General features: G+C 36.8%; 2 protein-coding genes across 8 annotated transcripts in view; one reads left to right on the top strand and one right to left on the bottom strand.

Annotated features, from left to right (window-relative positions):
- Rundc3b (RUN domain containing 3B) overlaps positions 1-3,770 on the bottom strand; it is a 139,442-nt gene extending 135,672 nt beyond the window's left edge. For all 7 annotated transcript variants that reach the window (XM_076860698.2, XM_076860703.2, XM_076860740.2 and 4 more), the window contains exon 1: positions 3,652-3,770. In XM_076860698.2, the coding sequence (XP_076716813.1) occupies positions 3,652-3,770 (119 nt within the window). The remainder of the gene's footprint in view (positions 1-3,651) is intronic.
- The window catches only part of Abcb1 (ATP binding cassette subfamily B member 1), a 179,584-nt gene that overhangs the window by 60,216 nt on the left and 98,929 nt on the right, over positions 1-20,439 (top strand). The window lies entirely within an intron of this gene.

The following is a 20,439-nucleotide window of genomic DNA, read 5'->3' as shown; positions in this document are numbered from 1 at the left end:
TGTACAGTGAGCATATTCATAGAAACATGTCCAGAATAAAGTCATCAGTAAGCTATTATGTCATGCATAATCTTGTTAAAGAAGGTAGGGAAATGTATAGTCCTTTTTTAAAAGCAATTTATTCAAAGTGTTTTAAGTATTGCTTATTGTGGTTTAAATGTGAGCACTTAAATTACAGCTTCAGTTATACAGAAGACTACATTCACAATAAATGCTGAGTAAGGCACTAAAGTTGATGGTACAATATTAAGCTTAATTCAAACACTAGTTTCAAATAATACAGGTTCTTTACTCCATGACTACAGTAAAAAAAAAAAAATGAGGTGCTAGTCTAGTTTGAAATAATATTCAAGTCCTGAAATACAATCTTGACCTATGTATATGTTATTAAAAGTATTTTAATTGTGAAATCAACATTTGTCTCTACCTTGCTTAACTCATTCTACTATCTCTCTAAATTCCTCTTAGTTCTTTCTATCTAAAAGACAGGAAAACTATGACTATTGGGGGACTTTCTCTTAAGTATTGATTAAAAACTGAGACAAATGTTACTTTTAAATGTTTATGCAAATTATTAAACACATATATTTTAATAATCTGCTCATAAACATTGCTAATCCATTGAAAGAGAATTTAGATTTTAATTATTTGCCAAAAGAACTAAAATCAAAGTAATATTTCAGCTTTTTAGTAAACCATTAAGCTTAAAAACAACAAAAAATGACTGTCTGATTTTCTATGGATGAAAAATGTAAGTTAAAAAAAGTCTGAAAAGTTTTAATAATTTAGTTTTTCAATGTGTTAATGTGCAGGGAAAATAGTAGTTGGTACAGAGAGCCAAAGTAAGTCTATGAATATTTTGGAATTGAGTGTGGAAAAGTCTTCAAATTATCTACTTTTTCTTCACCACAATCTGTGAAAAAGTGTAAATAAAACTGTACTTATTTGCTGAGATAAGAACCATACAGACATTTTAAGTCTACAATATGCAATACTGTGCACTAAGGGAAAAAAGTAATGAAATAATTACATATATACACAATCACAATGAGCCAAAATTCAGTTCAGCTTTTTTCCTTGACTGTCCTACTTAACCAAACAGGCTATTTCCAAAGTGCTAAACTGTAATAATATCGTCCTCTTATAAAGTTTTAAACCTAAAGAATCGTGTACTTATTTCATAGGACTTTACACCTCAATTGTTTAAGGGTTAAGGAAAAAGCATTATTGTTTAAGTATGATATGTGGCAGTGGGGTTTGCGTTTTGCTTGTTTTTGTTTCATAAATTGTTCAATTATCCCAGAATATCAGCAGAGAATCACAAAATAGAAGATTCAAAGTGTTTTTGTTTACAAAAAAAAAATGCACATGCCTCACCTGGCTGCTATAAACACATACCTATAAATACTATTACCCTGCTCATATTTGAAATAAGTAAAATATGAGCATATTTTGTTTAAGGGTTATTATTAATTTCAGGACTATCACTGCAAGTTACCAATAATCTAGTTCAATATTATTTTACAGATGACAAAACCAGAAAATAGGAAGGTTGCAGGACTTGTTAAAGTACATGTTTGCTAATGAAGAAATCAACTTGGAACCCAATTGTATTTCCACTAAACCAACTTCTTCCCAACTTAAATATCAAGTCATTTCTGATTTGAGATGTAAAGAGTGAACTCGTTAAAAGCCATGGGTGAAATTTAATAACTTTCAAAGTTAAACCAAAGCAGCATAAATGCATAATGCTACTTTGTTCATTTTGCTGAACTGGGGTGGGTCTATTAAAACCTACAAATGACCCATAATTACTTTTTTCCAAAAAATAAAAGTTATTTAGACAAAGCCTATCCAATAGACACCATTACTAGATATAGATAACTTATATGTACCATCAACTATGTGAAGATGCATAACAGTCTTAATATTATTATCTACCTAAATAACTACACAGATTGAAATGTAAGCCAGAAATTGAAATTTGTTTTCGCTACTATATTAAATGTGTGTATAAACTGTAATTAAAGTCAGCATTTATATTAATTTCAAAGTAGAAATTATATAAATAAAATTAATGAAAATACAACTAGCCTAGTTAAACATACACATATATTAATGATGTTACTGAAATTTCTCAAACATAGCTGAAAATTTAATTTAAATAAGGTGGAAATACAGATTCCTTTCTTTTACTAAACTGACCCTGATGAGGACACAAATGAACAGCAAATGATCTAAAACCAGTGAAGATTAAAATGGAGAAATAAAATGAGTAGTATTCACCACTGAATTTATTCATTCAATAAATACTAACTGTTAGATGCTGTACTGGGAAGAATTATAAAAGACTAAGCAAAAAGCAGATGACACCACTGCCTTGTGAAATTTAACTATGATGGAGCTTTTATGAAATATATTACTTCAAGCATTGTACATGATTGAACCTGACTTGGAACTATCCTCATTTTAAAACATCTTTTTAATATCTGTAAAATAAAGGTAAGAAAATCCACCTAACTTATAATGTTCTATTTACCTAACTTTAAAAAATATTTGCTTCATTTTAAGAGAATTAAATAAAGCCTCTCTCAAAAGTTGTATCCTACACAGTAAAAATGACAAATATTCCATATTATTTTACTATTTACAATTCTAAATGCCACAACTGTCAGTGAGACAGATCTTCTTGCTAGATAGACGAATATTTATAACGGCCCAACTTTTAAAGTCACTCAAAGTTATTGAATATAACTCCTAATACAATAACCTGTATTCTGCTTAAGATGCTAGGCACATTTTTTAACAGGAGGATTTTTTTTTTTAAGTACAGATATAAATTACGAAGGAGGAAAAGGTTTCATCATCCAATTCTGTGAGGATTATTGCTGGCTGCTGACTAGGGTTTAATGGAACAATGTAATTTTAAAAACAACTTAAAATATATCAGCATATTAAAATCAGTTTTTTCTGAATACTAGGCTACTAGATAATAATTACCCCTTTTACATTTCTAGTGGAAGGGAAATCTACATTCGTAATTAGAAAACATTTAAGGAAGGGCAGACCTGGGAATAAATCATTGACAGGAAGGCTAGTATCCTCCATGGTCCCACTCTTCTGGTATTGCACAAACAGCCCTAGCACTATAGTTATAAGTACCTACCCACGAACACACAATGCAGTAGGCACTCAATATTTGTGGGATGGAAGGAGTGAAGATATATGTAAACAAGCCAAAATGCGCTCCGATTTTGAGGCAACACAATAAACAATCACAGCAACTACTTTACCAGAAGCTGGCTGACAGCTTAATGTGCACTAAATTAAAGACCTCTTCCTCCTTACCCTCCTCTTTCACTCTAACACTAGACTGCACGTTCAAAACAAATCCTCCCCGGCCCCGCCCCAAGCCCTACCCGTGGTCGCCTTCAGCAAGAGAACTGATGGAAAGTCCGGGGCCTCGGCAGTGCCCAGACACCAGCTCCTCTCCTGGCCCCTGGACGCCGCCGGATACGCCCGGCACAGAAAAGACAGCGACGCTGGGACCACCGCCCCTCAGCTCCGGGACCCCCCGGGGACTCGCGTGCCTGCTCAAAGCCCTCGGCCCGCGGCGCCAGCAAGCCCCTTCCCCTCGCCCCGGCCGCCTACCTGCACACCGTGATCAGGTTCCTCCTCTCCACCGCAGCATTGCGGGCGCTCAGGCTCTTCTTGCAGACGCCGCTACTGCCGCGACTCCCGCTCAGGCCCCCCAAGCTCCGGGAGGCCATGGCGGGCTCACCCCCGTGCCCCCTTTGTCTCGAGCGACCCCGCACGCCCCCCACACCTGTTTCCCGGGGCCGTTGCTGCGTGCGCGACCGTGGGGCTGAGGGAGGGACGTAGGGGAAGCGGGATGGTGTGGAAGACAGCAAGGGATTCGCACCCAGGAACTGACGGCTGGCCCTCCGCACCGGTGCTCCAAACACACACACACACGCGCGCGCGCTCACACACGCGCTCACACGCACGGACCACCTCCGCCCTCGCGCGCGCCGCCGGCCGCGGGGTGGCGCGCGCGAGCCGGCGTCGGACGCTCCCCTACTTCCCTAGGGACTTGGGCAGCCGGCGCGCGCTCCAGCCCTTCAGCTTCGCACTCCTAACCACCCACACTTTGCCGCCACAGGAGCCCAGTCGGGGCAACTGCAGTGAGGGCCCGAGCCTCGCGCGCGCAGCCCCGCCTCCCCAGTACCTACCGGGTGAACGCCGCACCGGCTGGAGCCAATCACCGCACGAGGGCGGGGCCGACTGCGCGGACCTTTAAAGCAACGTGCCCGAGCCCCGCCCCGACGCGTGGGCAGCTGTCAAGGCGCCGGGCTCGCGCTCGCCGCCCGCGTGCAGCAGTCAGTCGGAACGCAACCAGGCAGCACCGGTGTCAGCGCGGGGATTGTGGGATGCGGGCCCCAGTGTGTCCGGGCCCACCTATTCGGAGCTAATCTTTAGCAGCCGAGTCTCAAGCTTTAATGACTGATCCCGAGTCCGGTGGTTTCCGTAGCTTCAGAGGCAAGAATGCAGCAGGGCTGGCACTCGCACCCGACCAGAAGCCTGATTAACCAGAAGGGAGGGGGGTTCCTTTTGTCCTAACGCCCTCCCCGGACCTGATAAAGAGCGACACAATAGCTCGAGGAAGACAACTGCCCGTAGAATGTCCTTCTTGGGGCATCTGATGGTAGGATTTTTTGACTCCACACATCACAGCGCTCTCACCTCAGCGTCCAGCACTGCCTGCACTGCCTGCAACCAGGAAAGAACACCCGCGTAAGAACCTGTTTACTGCGAGTCTGTAGTCTGCTCGCGTCCTGGGTAGTGACCCCAGTTTGGGGTAGGTAGTGAGCCTAGGGGCGTTTCGCCTTGGCAGGGCGGGCTGCTCCCTTAGAGGGACCTGGAGCGCGCCCTCGACGCGATGCGCTTGTGGAGAAGCGACCCCTTCCCAGAGCTTCACCACCACCTTTCAGGTGTTACCTTCGGGAGGCTCCAGGCTTTGACCCAAGACCTCTGGCACTCGCTATTCGCTACCCTTTCGGTGCGCCCAGGTTTTAGAAAGAAATTTTTAGTAACTCCTGTCTCCATAGGACTTAGCACAATGCTCTGCATAAGACACGTTCTTAGTAAATACACCTTAAATTTAATTCGAGGTTACATTTAACATTATTTTTACTGAAATTTCGCAGTTTCAGCGGCTTCAAAATCCAGACAATTTCCACCTCTGGATTTGAAATTTCTGTCAAAGAATGTTATAGCACATATAATTTAGAGATTTCTGTACTTATGTATTATACACAGTAATTCTGTGTATTCTGTGCTGAATGCCTTTTATGCGGTGTTTTGTATAATAAAACTGTATGTTACCAATTTCTTTTTTTCTTTTCTTTTTTCTTTTTCTTTTTTTTTTTTTTTGAGTACCAGGGATTGAACTCAGGGGCACTGGGCCACTGAACCACATCCCCAGCCCTATTTTGTGTTTTATTTAGAGACAGGGTTTCACTGAGTTGCTAAGTGCCTCGCTAATCTGCTAAAGATGACTTTGAACGTGTGCGATCCTCCTGTCTCAGCCTCCCCAGTTGTATGTACTAATTTCTAAGGAAGGATTGACCCAAGCTCTTCATAATATTTTATTTTGAGACAGAGTCTTGCTAGGTTGCTTACAGCTCGCTAAATTGCTGAATTTGGTTTGGAACCTGCCATCCTTCTGTCTCAGCCTCCTAGTCGTTGGGATTACAAGTGTGTGCCACCACGCAGGGCAAAATTTTGAAGATTAAAATCAGGGCAGATTCTCACTTATGCCTACTAAAGCTAATTCTGGTAGGATAAAAACTCCATAGGAAAAAACATCTGTCTCAACTAAGTTACTACAATACATATTCACCTATTAAAATTATGAGAAAATAATTTAGGCAGACTTTATATCTCAAGTAAATAGAAACGAGGGAGTTTTCCACAAGCGGGTGTATGTAGCTAGTTAGTGCACTGTTCTCAAACATTTCTTGTCTGCTCTACATAGACACTTGTGAGGTTTCCTTCCTAGGAGCTGAGTCTTAACTTGTCTTTTCTTGGTAGCCCAACAGTGTAAATTCAGAGTAGTCATTAGGAAACCGGTGCACTGGCTATGCAAGCAGTTTCAGTAAATATTTATTCTGGCAATGATAAGTATTACTTAAATTGATGTTGTCAGTTTTTAATGTTATTGTGTATTTTTATTCTTTTATTTTATTTACTTTTATGTGGTGGTGAGGATTGAACCCAGTGCCTTGAACATGCTAGGCAAATACTCTACTATTAAGTTACAACCACAGCCTGATATGGTTATTTTATTTGTTTGTTTAATATTTTTTCATTGTAGATGGATATAATAGCTTTATTTTATTTATTTATGGATGTGGTGCTGAGGATCAAACCCAGTGCCTCACACATGCCAGGCAAGTGCTCTACCACTGAACCACAATCCCAGCTCCCCCCATATTCTTATGTTTTTAATCACAGATTAAAATTGCATAAAGCCAGGTGCAGTGGGGCACACCTGTAGTCCCAATGGCTGGGGAGGTTGAGTTCAAAGCCAGCCTTGGCAACTTAGTGAGGCCCTAAGCAACTCAGTGAGATCCTGTCTCTAAAAATTACAAAAGGGATGTGGCTCAGTGGTTAAGCATCCCTAGGATCAATCCCTGCTACCAAAAAAAAAAAAAAAAAAAAAACCTATATAACGTTTTGGGGAGACACCTCAGAGAACACTAAGTCCGAATTTCAAATCAGAAGAGAGCTTCATTTACTTGGCCATAGACTGTCACCCACCACAGAGACTCAAGCTCTGTGAGAGGACAGCAGCTTCCTTGTCCATCCAAAGAGAATATAAAGCACAAAAACCACAACTCTGAGACTTGTAAGCTAGCCAATCATAGAAATTAAAACATTAATAAGTGGGACCTGTGGGCTCTAGGCAGGACTGGAATTCTCCAGTCAGCAAACAAGTGATAATCAGAAGCTAAAATAGCATTAGCTTTGCATTTCAGTTGACCACAGTCCTGGGTTCAAGCAGGTGCTAGACAGTAGCATTCTGAACTTGGGTGGGGAGTGGGCGGGGTGAGAATCTACTTCAAAGTCTTATAGACCCACAAGGGCATTCACACTCAGAATGTAGCTCACCACCACCAGACCACCGCTGCATCCTGAGTAGAGTATGATTTGTGGGGTACAAAGTTCAGAAAGACAAAATTTTTTATAAGAAAATAGCTTTCATTTCAATTTCTCAGAAACCGCTCTTGTAACAGGTTTTTCTAGAAGGCAGCAAAATGGAGTCTTAGGCCTGTCTATGAGAGTTCTTGCTTTATAATTGCCTTATCTCACTTTTCAAAATCTTATATCTATAATCTATATTTTTTACTAATCTATAACCTATAACTTACACTCTTATTGATTGTATTTATCAGTTCACACCACGACAATAGGAAAAGAAGTAGAAAGTACACATGTGCTTGGTATGTCCTTAGGGAGAAAGAGAACACACAAATCTCTGAGGTATTTATCAAAGAAGACAGAGTGTGTGAGTAATCATGTTGGAACAAGAAAAGTGACATATTAACATTTTTGAAATCTGGTGTTCAGCATCAAGTGCCTTTTCATGTTACCTGTACTTGGTGGTTATAGTTATGACTGAAGACAGTAAAATTCCACTTTATTATTTTCATTCATTACTTTTGGGGGACTCAGTTGACATGTTGGTACTGGTTTAAAAAGATTTTGTCTTAATAAAGCAATTTTTTTCTTTGAATCTAAGGCATGTCATTAAATTGCTATCAGCAGTCTTTATTTGATAAGGCTTTTACTCAGTTATCCAGAGCTGTATGTCCTAGGTCTCTATTTCTGTATTACTAATCTGGAGATTACTAATCAATTTTATCTTGTACATAGCATTACACTACTACAGCTCCATGAGTTTTCATACTGCTCTTTGAACTTCTTTTGGTGCCTGTTCAAATTCTTTATTTATTTGATCACTGGAATAAAAATTATTCAAAGATATAAAAAGATTCACAATAACAATCAAGAAAACAGATTCCTAATCCAACCTATATGAATTCTATTAGTACTGAATGTGCATACCATCCACATTCACCATTTTCCCTAATCTCCTTCTATCAAAAGAGATAAAATTACAAATGTAATCTCTGTGTGTACTCATATACAAAATGCTATAAGACAAGGTGATTTTACCAACCCATAATTTATTTTAATCTCAAAGAAAAAGTGAACTTTCTAACTATGCCACAAACTCTTAAAAAAACAAAAAACAAAAAAGACTGGAACAATGGATGATAGAGATGTTTATAAAACCACAAATTAAGAATCAATCTAAGCAAAATCAAAAGAAAAAGATCAGGGCTGGGGTTGTGGCTCAGCGGTGGAGTGCTCCCCTAGCACATGTGAGGCCCTATGTTCTGTCCTCAGCACCACATATAAATGAAATAAAGTTATTGTGTCCACCTACAACTAAAAAAATTATATTTAAAAAAGATCAGACTGAGAAATCATTCTTGAAATTAATATCATGAACAAAGAGCTAATTTCCTTATGTAGAAATCGATAAGCGCTAGTAAACATTGTTTGGTAGATAATGAAGGTGAAAGCCAAATAGGAATGAGTAAAAGTCAGTAGGAAGTGAAGATCAAACAACTCTTCTAAAAAGTTGTGAGCTAGATGTGTAGTTCAGTGGTAGAATGATTGCCTAGCATTCTGGAGGTCCTGGGGTTGATCCCCACTACCACATACACAGACACAAATTGTTGGGAAGGGGGAAGAAAAGAGACTGGCAGTATAGGAGAACTTTGAGTAGAAGGATGTTGATATTTTATTGCTTTAGTGTTTTCCTTTTCAAAAACATGACTTGAGCATGTTTTAAAGCTAATAGAATGAATCCACTGAATGGGTAAAATTAGTAGTATGCATGAGTTATATCAATTATTCTTTAGAGACAGTCTCTGAAGTAGGTACTATTCTATTCTCTCATTTCCAAAGAAGGAAACCGACTTAGAGACGTTAGGTAGGAAGTAACACAGTAAATGGCAGAGCCAGGATTGAAATAAAGAACTATTATATGTAAAATCTGTTTGTTTTTTCTAATGTTTCATTTTGAGAAAGTAGCTCTAGGTAAGGTTAAAAAAACCCTAACCCCTTGCATTGCCCTGCTTAAGATACACACATTGTCCATGTGCTAGGGACATTCCATGTCCATGTGCTGGGGATGTGCTCAGTGTCAGAGTGCTTGCCAGCATGCATGAAGCCAAAAAAAAAAAAACTTGGAAGGACTGTACACATTGCCGATTACATCACTCACCCTTGGATCAGCAGAGTCTCTAGATAACAGAAAGCCACAAACCTCAGGCCTCCGTGTGCTTTGTAAGTAATATGGAACAAGTTTCACCATGGGTGCTAGCAAGACAATCCTGATCACCTGAGAGAGGGCAGCAGTAGTGCTTTCACGTCTCTCCTCTTTTACCTTTCTCATTGAACAGTACCCCAGATTCATGTTGTACCAGACAGAACTATTATACTAGCAAGGTGATTGTTATCACCCTCTTCCAGCACTTGAGTTTTCTGTCCATTCCTGTCCCCTCCTCCTTCTATACCATATCATCATTTTTCTGTCACCTTGAAGACAATGAATATTTTTCTAAAATATTTGATCAGCTCCACATTGCGGAACTTTTAGCATGTTTCTAACTATAATATAGACAGTAGTAACATTGCAATATCTGCATATCCATGACTAGTCTTTTTAAGAGACCTTGTTTCCTATAGTTTTGATTCAGAAATTACATGTTAAGTCAGAAGATATGCAACATTTTAATGGTTAGAAATTAATTTTTTTCCCTAGAGGTGTTTCACCACTTTACATTTCTACTAACAGTACGTAAGTATTCTTACATTCTTGCTCACTCTAAATAGTATCATTATTTTTGCTGTTATTCCATGTAAAAAGCAAAGGAAAATACATTGTTTTTTAACTTACTTATTGGCAGGGAACTTACATGTTTACTTCATGTTCTTATTGTCCACTTATATTTCGTTTTTGGATTTTACCTATCATATCCTTTACTTATATTTTTCAAAAAAAGTATTAGTTTTATTGTAGCTGCTTAATGTCATATTAGTATTTCACATGTGTAACAAATACATATCCTGATTTGTTATTTACTTTATTTTTGAGACAATATTATTTTATTTATAAATATTTTAAATGTTTTATTTTTTATTTTTATAAATATTTTTTAGTTGTCAATGGATCTTTTTATTTTCATTTATTTATATGTGATGCTGAGGATGGAACCCAGGTCTCCTACAAGCCAGGCCAGCACTCTACCACTGAGCCACAACACCAGCCCCTGAAAGTGTTTTATATAAAGAAAATTCATCAATATTTTCCTTCAGTTTAGAAAGCTTCTGCCACCCCCAAGAGTATACAGATATTTCATTCTTTATCGTATGCAAATAATTACTTTATTATTTATTAACTATTTTTTCCAATTGTATTTATTAAATGATCAATTTTCCCTACTGATTTCAAATTTTAATTTAGCATTTAATCATTAAATACTAATTTTGCATTTGTAATAAAGGTTTATATTCATAATGATAAATCCACAGAGACAGCTAACATCAGTATTTCACAACTTTTTTCCAGACATACAATAAAGATATGTACTTAATTTTACCTAAGTGGGCTAATTCCACATTTAGTCAACATATATACATATTTTTATTAGTCTGTTATTACTCATTTGTGTCTGTTTATAATCTTCTACCCATAAATTTTGGATTTATATGCAGTCACAATTTTTACATTTTCATTTGTTTTGTTCCTGGATTTCATGTGGTACTTAGAAAGGCTTTGTGTAAGGGTTTACCTGTCTTTTGGTAATATTATTTATTTTTCTTTTTTCATTTTCACTTTGATATTTATATTTATTTTATATTTATGTAAAAATCAATTGGTAAGAAAAAGAGCCTTGTTTTCCCAAATACCCAATAGTTATCCAATATTAATACTAAATAATATATCTTTTCCCATTGATCAGAAGTGCCACCTTTGTCAGGTACTTAATAATTGTGAATATTTGCATATACTGATGGGTTTTCTGTTTTGATCCATTGATTTATCTATGTGAGCAAGTGATAGAAAAAAATCTAAGTACTGAAACCTTATCATTTTCTTTACTATTAAGTAGCGCTAGTATCTCCCCATTGTTCTCTTTCAGGATGTCCTGAGGAAATTCTGGAATGTCTTCCATAAAAATATTAGAATCATTTTGATACATTCTCCCCTCCAAAAATGCCTATAGTGATTCTGATTAGAGTTTCACTGAATTTATAGGTTAAGTAACATTAATTTCTTTGCAAGAATTGTTCTAAGACTATGATATAGCTCTTTATTTCCTCACATATTCTTTTTTTATTTTTATTTTTTAGTTGCAGATGGACCCATACCTTTTATTATTATTATTTATTTATATGTGGTGCTGAGAATCAAAGCCAATGCCTCACATGTGCTAGGCAAGCACTCTGCCACGGAGCCACAACCCCAGCCTTCTCACATATTCTTTTATTTCTTTTGGTAGAGGATTTTTCTGGGGCATGTTTGTTTTTCTTTTGCAGGATTTTGTTTTATTTTATTTGTGGTACTGAGATCAAACTCAGGGTCACTCTATAACTGAACTGCATCCCCAAATCTTTTTATGTACTTTTATATTTATTCACTTTTTTTTTAAAAGAGAGAGAGAGAGAGAGAGAGAGAGAGTATTTTTAATATTTATTTTTTAGTTTTCGGTGGACACAACATCTTTATTTTTATGTGGTGCTGAGGATCTAACCCAGCGCCCCGCGAATGCCAGGCGAGCACGCTACCCCTTGAGCCACATCCCAGCCCTTCACTTATTTTTTGAGACAGAGTCTCACTGAGTTTCCAAATCTGGACCCAACTTTCAATCCTCCTACCTCAGCCTCCCAAGTAGCTGGGATTACAGGCATGCATCACTCTGCACAGTTCCTTATGAAGTTTTATTGTTTTGTTATAGAATTCCAGATTGGTATTGTGACTAGGTTTATTTCCTCCAATTCTATTTCATAACAAGTTATAATTTTTATATAATAGCAGTATCCATTTTTTTCACAACCACATTTTTAAATGTACTTATTATTTTCAATAGACTTTGTAATTTATTCTATTGACTTTCCAGATAAGACTTTATATTATCTGAATTAATTCATATAGCTGTTTTAATATTGATGGGTACTTAGTAAGCACTCAATAAGCATTAAATAAAATTATTTTTATTATATTTATTATATTACTAAGTTACCAGAGAGACCAATTTATCCACAACAAAATACATGGATTTATGTTTTCAGATTTTGGCAAAGTGATTCTAAATTTTATCTGTAAGAATAAACATGCAACTAAGGCCAAGACTACTAGGTAAAGAAGAATGACGGAAGACTTGTTTTATCAGTTATTAACTTATATTTTAAAATGTAGAAAAACATTGTAAAAATAGGCACTAGCTTAGAAAAAGAAAGATTAAAAGTGAGGTCAGTGAAACAACATGCAAATCTCTTTAACATCAAGAATTTGTTTTCAGGCCCATGTGTTGGCACATGCCTATAATCCCTGGGGCTGGGGAGCCTGAGGCAGGGGGATCAGGAGTTCAAACCCAGCGCCGCAACTTAGTGATCCCCTAAGCAACTCAGTGAGACTCTATCTCTAAACCAAAATACCAAAAAGGGCTGGGGGAATGTGGCTTAGTGGTTGAGTGCCCTTGGATTTAATCCCCAGTACCAAAAAAAAAAAAAATTATTTTTATAGCTAAAAATGCATGAATGCCATTTCTACAAAGTAATTTTCTGTAAGTTATCTTAGGCAAATGATCAAAGTTAAGTACTTTTTAAGAAAATCATCTTGGGACTAGTTTGATAAAGACTATATCTTAGTGTGAAATGGGATACTCACAAACTTCTAAACAGGATTTTTAACCATGTTATCAAGAAAATATTGTCTAATTCAATGAAATGTTTTTCCCTTAGGATATTAAAGAAAATTCTGTTTGAGAGATCTGTAAAATAAAGAGAATTAAACTGCATATTAGTATCAATTGACTACAAGTAAATTTTGTTTAGGCAGTTTAAAATATACCAAAACAGCAATGTTCTTAATGATTTTCCCTTGAAATCTCAGGGCCAATTTATATATATATTTAAATATATATTCCCACTAAGATCTCGGATTTGTGTTCAAAAACAGTTTGGCTGTATTCTTCATCTCACAAGTTTGGCCAAGTATACTTACCCAAGTCAACCAATAAACATAATAAGTAAGGCAAAGAATGCTGCAGTCATCATTCATATCATTTGTATCAAATTTATGTTTAATTCATTATGATTAATATACTTGGCCTTGCTAATCATGTTAATATTCTCTCAAATATTTCTTGGCACAGTTTGGAAGACTATGTGTAATTGTTATATTAGTTTTCTATTGTTGTTTAACAAATTAGACAAATTTAGTGGCTTAAAACACTCATTTATTAGCTGAAAGTTCTGTAGGTCAGAAGTCTGCCACTACTCAGCTGGGTTTTCTGTTCAGAGTCTTATAAGGCTGAAATCAGTGGGTCAACTGAGCTTTGTTATCTGGAATCCCTGAAAAAGAATCTACTTTCAAGTTCATTCCAGCTGTTGGCAGCATCTAGTTTCTTGCAGTTAGTTGTTAGAGCGAGGTCCTTGTTTTCTGGCTGGTCATTGACTTTTGCATGTGACTTTCTCCATCTCCAAGCCAACAACAGTGCATCAAATTCTTCCCATACTTCAAATTATTAACTACTTCAGTTTAGCTGGAGAAAATTCTGTGCTTTGAAAGGGCTCAGGTGATTAGGTTTGGCCCACTTAAATAATCTCTGGATCTCAAGTTCAATCAATTAGTAAACCTAATTATATCAGCAAAATCTTTTGCCATGCAAAGTAAGGTAACCACAGGAGTATTAAAACCAGGGAGTGGAGATCATGAAAGCCATCTTAGAATTCTGTTTTAGCCACAGAAGAGAAAAACAATGTATTCCCTAAAGAGATTTATTGTTAAATGTCTGTTAATTTGGCAATGTCCTCCCCAATGCAAACAAGTTATCTTGATATCATTATAGGAATTTTGATTTAGCTAATTTCAAAATACCCATCAGCCAACTGGTGATCTCCATGGCTTGGGATAATATTTGTCATTTTTTCTTCACTCAATAAATATTTTTATTTGTCCACTATGTGACAGGCACCATATTAGGTTGTGGGGATGAAATAGTGAGCAAAATTTCCTGCTTTCATAGAGCTTAAGGTTTAGATGGGAGAGAGAGGTGTTAGTCAAAAACTAGCTAAACATACACTTATAAAGTATGACAAATTATCCAAAGGAGAGAAGACTACACAAAAGGGTAAATTTGGGACAGGACTTTAGAAGGTCCTATTCCTATGGAAGACAATGTCAATTGTGCATTTGGAGTCGAACAATACCATGGTACTGCAGGGTCAGGAAAGGAAGTGATGATGGAGCTGAGGGTTGAAGGAAGGACGAGTAAGGAGGAAGAACATATTCAGGCACAGGGAAAAACAAGTACAAATGACCTGTGGCTAGAGGAAATCTACTGTGCCTGAGGTAAATGTGGCCAGAGCTCAGGAATATGAGGGCACAGTTGGACATAAGACCAGAGTGGAAGACAAGCTTTGCTTTACACACAGGCTCACTGATCACATTTCATCTTTATCTTAAGAGCACTGAGAATCCCTTAGAAGAGTTTGAAACAGGAGGCTGATAAGATCAGATGTGAATTTTGAAATTAGCACTCTGGCTGCCTTGTGAAGAATGACTGAAAACATCAGTAAAAAAGTTTTGCCTTGAAATGATTTGACAATACTCAGAATGCAAAACTTTATTAGAGTTTCCCTAATGGCTTGGGTGATGCAGTGTCTGTCATCAGAAGCTCCGGTTTCTTGCTCTAAAGTCCGAATGCATTCCTGATAATAGGCAGCACTACCGTGCAATCTCATGTACGGAGCCAAGTTGTGCTCTGTAAAAGAGGAAGAAAAACAGTAACCAAAAACTCTGCTGCCTTTTCAATAATACATTGTGGTTTTGTAGCTGAACCCAGGTTTGGAGGCTCATCCCACAGAAAATGTCTGAGAGATTAGTTTTGAGGAAAAGGCTTTATTCAGTGACCAAAGAATGGAGAAGAAAGATAAATCAGTTTCTCAACTCAAGGAGATTGAGGGCTGCTGATATGAGAGGAAATATGACGGAGAAGGATAGGCTAATAAAGGGGAGGAATATTCATGTCTTTTCTGGAAATAGGTGGAGACCTTCCAGGAGTTTGGGCGTCACCTCTTGTCATTCCTTTCACGGTCTGGTGTTTCTGGTCATGGTGGCTGCAGGTGTCTCTAACCTTAAAGTGAGGCAGGAGAACATGCAGGTCTAGGTCGAGTTGACCCTATATTATAGTTTGGAAAAAAAAAAAAAAACATAAGTGACCAACACATCTACATGTAGCATGGAGCAGAATCTGAACCAAAGGTTAAGGTAACAAAAGATACAGACATAGTATGAAGGCACAGAAGCCAAGACTTTTCATTTGATTCCAGTCACCCATCAGGCATTTGTAGGCCCAAGTGGAGAGTCTGTGTTTTCAAGGTCCTCAAAGAGTAACTTTCACAACTGTTATCATCACTACCCACACATAAGAGGTATGATCTATAGCAAAGTCAATGGGACACTAATAATGTATCGCCCATCTGTGTAACCTCCAAAATTAGTGGTTTTTAGGTTAGTTAAGAGCAAATAAAGCTAGAAGTTTTATTTAGGATTTTCCTGGGCAACAGTTTTGTCTTCAAGGAAAAGGACACATGTAGTTACTTGGTATTTTCTGACCTATAGCATTTTCTAACCTAGTGAAGCTAATGGAAAACTCCTCCTTTGTGATACTTAACATATGCCTCATCAAAGCTTTGGTTTCCTGTGACATTATCATCCTCTATCAAAAAATAAACAACTGGACAACTGATGGGTTTTGTTGTTGTTGTTGTGCTTTGTTTAGTTTTGTCTCAAGATGGAGATCTCACTATGTTGCCCAGACTGGTCTTGAACTCCTGGGCTCAAGTGATGCTTTTGCCTCAGCCTCCACAGTATTTGGGACAATAGGCATGGTACCCAGCACTGATGAATAATTTTAAAAGGAATGCCTCTTGTGCATCCTTGGAAGATGGAACGATTGGCTTGGTTATGCCTGAGTATCTTCCTCACTTAAGTCAAATTTAGCAAATAGCCCAGGGCCTTGAGCCATTTAATAGTATGCTGAAATGAACAGATCTAGATAAACTTATTTTACTAATTTTGTGATTCCTAGCTTGCAGTGACAGGCAGAACTCTAATTCATGGAATAGATGAAATAGAATATATAACTCAAATCAGCTCATAGCTCTCTCCCATGAGCTCAACCTCCCTCTCCTTGCCACACATTTGCATTCCACACCTATACCTTATCCATAACATTTTGGCAGATATCTCTTAGAAGAAGGAACAGTGAATATGCTCTATCGAGCTCTTTTCAAATTGTACCTGTCCTCACTCTAAGGATATACTCTAGCTCTGCCCGTCATGAACTACAATATTCATGAATTACATTATTTTTATGTATCTCAGTTTTCTGATCAAGAAAATGGAGATAATGAGGATAATATGTAATTTATATGATTTGGGGAAAGATTAAATGAATAACAAATGAAGCTCTTAGAACAGGGCCTGGCAAGTGTCATATAAGTCTTAGTTCTTATCATTAATTGTTCTTCCTGGAAGAGGTCCCAGAACATCAAATTTCATGTCAGTGTCTCCAAAATTTTAATACATAATTTGGCAAAGGTTTCATGAATTTGATTTTAACATTTTGTAACATAAAATTTTTGTCAGTTCCAGATTATCCAGAACACTATCACTCTTATCAAATATTTCCTCTTATCATAGTCTTATAACAAATGCACTATCATTTTAAAGGTTTGCCCAATAGGGAATTTTAAATCATATTTGACCTTTTCTCATCTTGCATAAAACTTCTAAGGCCTTGAAATACAGGAGTCATAATAAGCCAATAATATCCCAGAAGATGTTCACATTTGAGATGTCACTACTCCAAGTAATAGATAATACCAATATAAGAACAAATAGCAAATATCCTTTCAAACATAATTTGAAAGGATAAGGATGGATGCTTATTGTTTTAAACCATTACTATGAAATTAAACAATGCTAAAATCTACTCTCCCTAAAATATGTTATACTAGGCAATAGCCATAGAGATGTAAACTATGCCTTCTATTTACTAAGAACATATTTATCAACAAAACCAAGCACAAGTTTAATTGTTAGGCTTTCTCTCAATGTTTGCTTCCTTGATCTTCTAGTATCCTCCCATCTCTACTAGTCAAGAAGTTTTTGTAAATCTTTACTTTCTATAGTTTGAATTAAGAAAATCAGGGTTTTTTTCTAAATAAAATTAGATTAAATATATCTTTTCAAACATTCAAACCCTGGACTCTAATAGGACCTCTTGCTCTCCTTTTCCTTCCTCCTTTGAGTATGTCTTATTAATAAGCTAATTTGACAACTCTAACATAAATCTACATATTTCATTATGAAGCATGTAAATTCAATTTAATAGAATGATAAGATAATATTCCTCACTCCAAACTTTCCAGTAGTTTTCTTTCCTATTCAGAGCAAAAGTCAGTCTCCACAGTGACCTGCCAGGCTCTATAGAAACTAATCAAGTCATGTTAATATCACTTCTGGCTTCTCTTTCCCCTGGGTCACTCTGCTCCAGCCACACTACTTCTGCTGCTTCTTGGACTTGATAGGGATGCTCCTGCCTTAGAGTGTTTGTCCTAGGTATCATCAGGGCTCATTCTTTTTCTTCAGGTCACCTGTTCAGGTACACCTTTTTTCTGAATTTCTTAGCTTCTTTCACCGCTATGTTGGTCTCTACAGCACTTATTGCCATGTCAATATTACATTTTTCCACTCATTTATTTGTTCATTTTTAATCACCCTTGCTAAGACATAAACTCCATTAGGGGAAAAATTGTGTTTTGTACGTTATGTAGAACAAAACTTAACATGTAATTGTTTTCAGTTGTTACTTTTTTGAGTCATTTAATTCCACTTCAGCTTTCTTTTCCAGTTTTATCTTTTTTCCCCATTCACTCATCATTTATTAGGCATATATTCTAGGTATTATGCTAGGGTTACAAAGATGAATAGGACAACCTTATCCCTTGAAGTGCTCAGAGACTAGAAGAAAACATAAACATGGACACCAACAATTATAATTCCTCAACAAGTACTTATTCACATATCTGCACATAGTACATTGAAATATCAAAGCTGCATGATTAGTTTTACTTGGACTCAACAGGTGGGAAAGGACTTTCTGAGTAAATGTTCTCTGAGAGGACTTTGACAAGAAGATCATTACAGGCAGAGCACAGAATAAGCAATTCTGGGGAAGGAAAGAAAACGGTGGACGTTGGAGCTACAATTGGATAGGTAACATTGGAGCAAGGGAGCAAGACAGAAGACTAAAACAGGTAACTGAAGACAGAATTCAGAACCTATCGCATATCATGTAAAGGAGATTGAACTGTACCATGTAGGCAATTGGGTGTCACTAAAAGTTATCATGCTCAGATTTATTTCTCTAACAAATTTAGGACACTGGTAATAATATGGAATTTGTGAGGGAATAGAGATCAAAGACAAGAAGCCAGCAGGTGGTTATTGTAGAAAACCTCCCCATTTTTTCTTTCTTAATTCCTAGGCCTCTTATTAATTCAGTGGACTAAGCACGCAGTCTGACCTTACCCATTCATTAATTCAGTCACTGTTGATGAAGCCCCTATTTTCTACATAGGCTTTTGGAGATTATAGAGGTAGACAAGATAGATAAGCTTCTTTCCTAATGAATTTATAGTGTAGCAGAAGCAGTAAAAAAAAGAATTATTATAAATATTTTATATTATAAGTACCTAAATTATTTAATTATTATAAATAATTATTATAAATACCTAAATTTGCCAACTCATGACACATCTCATTTTGTTTTATTTCAGATCGAAACACTCCTCTTACTTAACATTCACCTTGAAGATATCTTTATTTGATCTGATGATTTGTAATATAATGTTGGTTTGTGAACTTTGAAAGGCAATTAACTAGGAAATGTTGTAATCTACAGCACATAAACCCTACTCAAGGTTTTCCTTTCATTATAATTTTATATAGTTTATTCATTTATTTTTTGACTTGGGTAGAGAGAAAAGCTAGCTTTATAAAGTTAAAAAAAGTTATTTAGAATTGTTTGGTCAAAATGAGGAGCAAGGAAAGAAAGGATATTAAATATTATCATAAACTCCCAGGATAATTTAACAGAGGCCAAGTTTTTCAGGTTGTTAAATAAGAGTAAAGCTTCCAAGACTGGTAATTTCCTTTTCTTAGACCCAATTTTTGATTAAAGAAACTCAGGTTTTATATCTGAGGAAAGGATGATTTAAAAAAAATAAATAATGTATCATACTATAATCGAACTATCCCTGAGAAATAAATTGCAAAAAGAAAAAAAAAGAGAAGTAAACTATAAATTTGGCATGGTTATTTTGAAAGTACTTGCTGTCTATTCTTAAAAGCTGTAATTAGGGGCTGGGGATGTGGCTCAAGTGGTAGCGCGCTCGCCTGGCATGCGTGCGGCCCGGGTTCGATTCTCAGCACCACGTACAAACAAAGATGTTGTGTCCGCCGATAACTAAAAAATAAATATCAAAAAATTCTCTCTCTCTCTCTCTCTCTCTCTCTCTCTCTCTCCTCTCTCACTCTCTCTTTAAAAAAAATTAAAAAAAAAAAGAAAAAAAAAAAAGCTGTAATTAAGTTTACCCACTGAAGGGCTGGGGTTGTGGCTCAGTGGCAGAGCACTTGCAGAGCATGTGTGAGGCACCAGGTTCAATCCTCAGCAACACATAAAAAATTAAATTAAATTAAATACAGGCATGCTGTCCATCTACAACTATAAAAAAAAGTTTACCCACTGAAGCTGGCAGTCACATTTCCTTGTGATAGATAAATTCTAAATGGTACATATAGTGGGTTAGAATAGAAATATACCAAAATATCTTAGAACATATATTTGCCAGGAAAGAAAGATACAGACTCAATATATGTCAAAGTATTAATAAATCTAAGGGGAAAATGTTCAACTAGAAGAATCTGGATTGCTCAGCCACAAAACCTAAGCTATTTTTTTTAACTGTTGGTACCACCCAATAGATACCAATTTGTGTGAGTTT

Source organism: Callospermophilus lateralis, chromosome 1, assembly GCF_048772815.1.
Source record: "Callospermophilus lateralis isolate mCalLat2 chromosome 1, mCalLat2.hap1, whole genome shotgun sequence".
NCBI classification, from domain to species: Eukaryota; Metazoa; Chordata; class Mammalia; order Rodentia; family Sciuridae; genus Callospermophilus; species Callospermophilus lateralis.
This window is presented reverse-complemented; position numbering and strand designations above follow the sequence as displayed.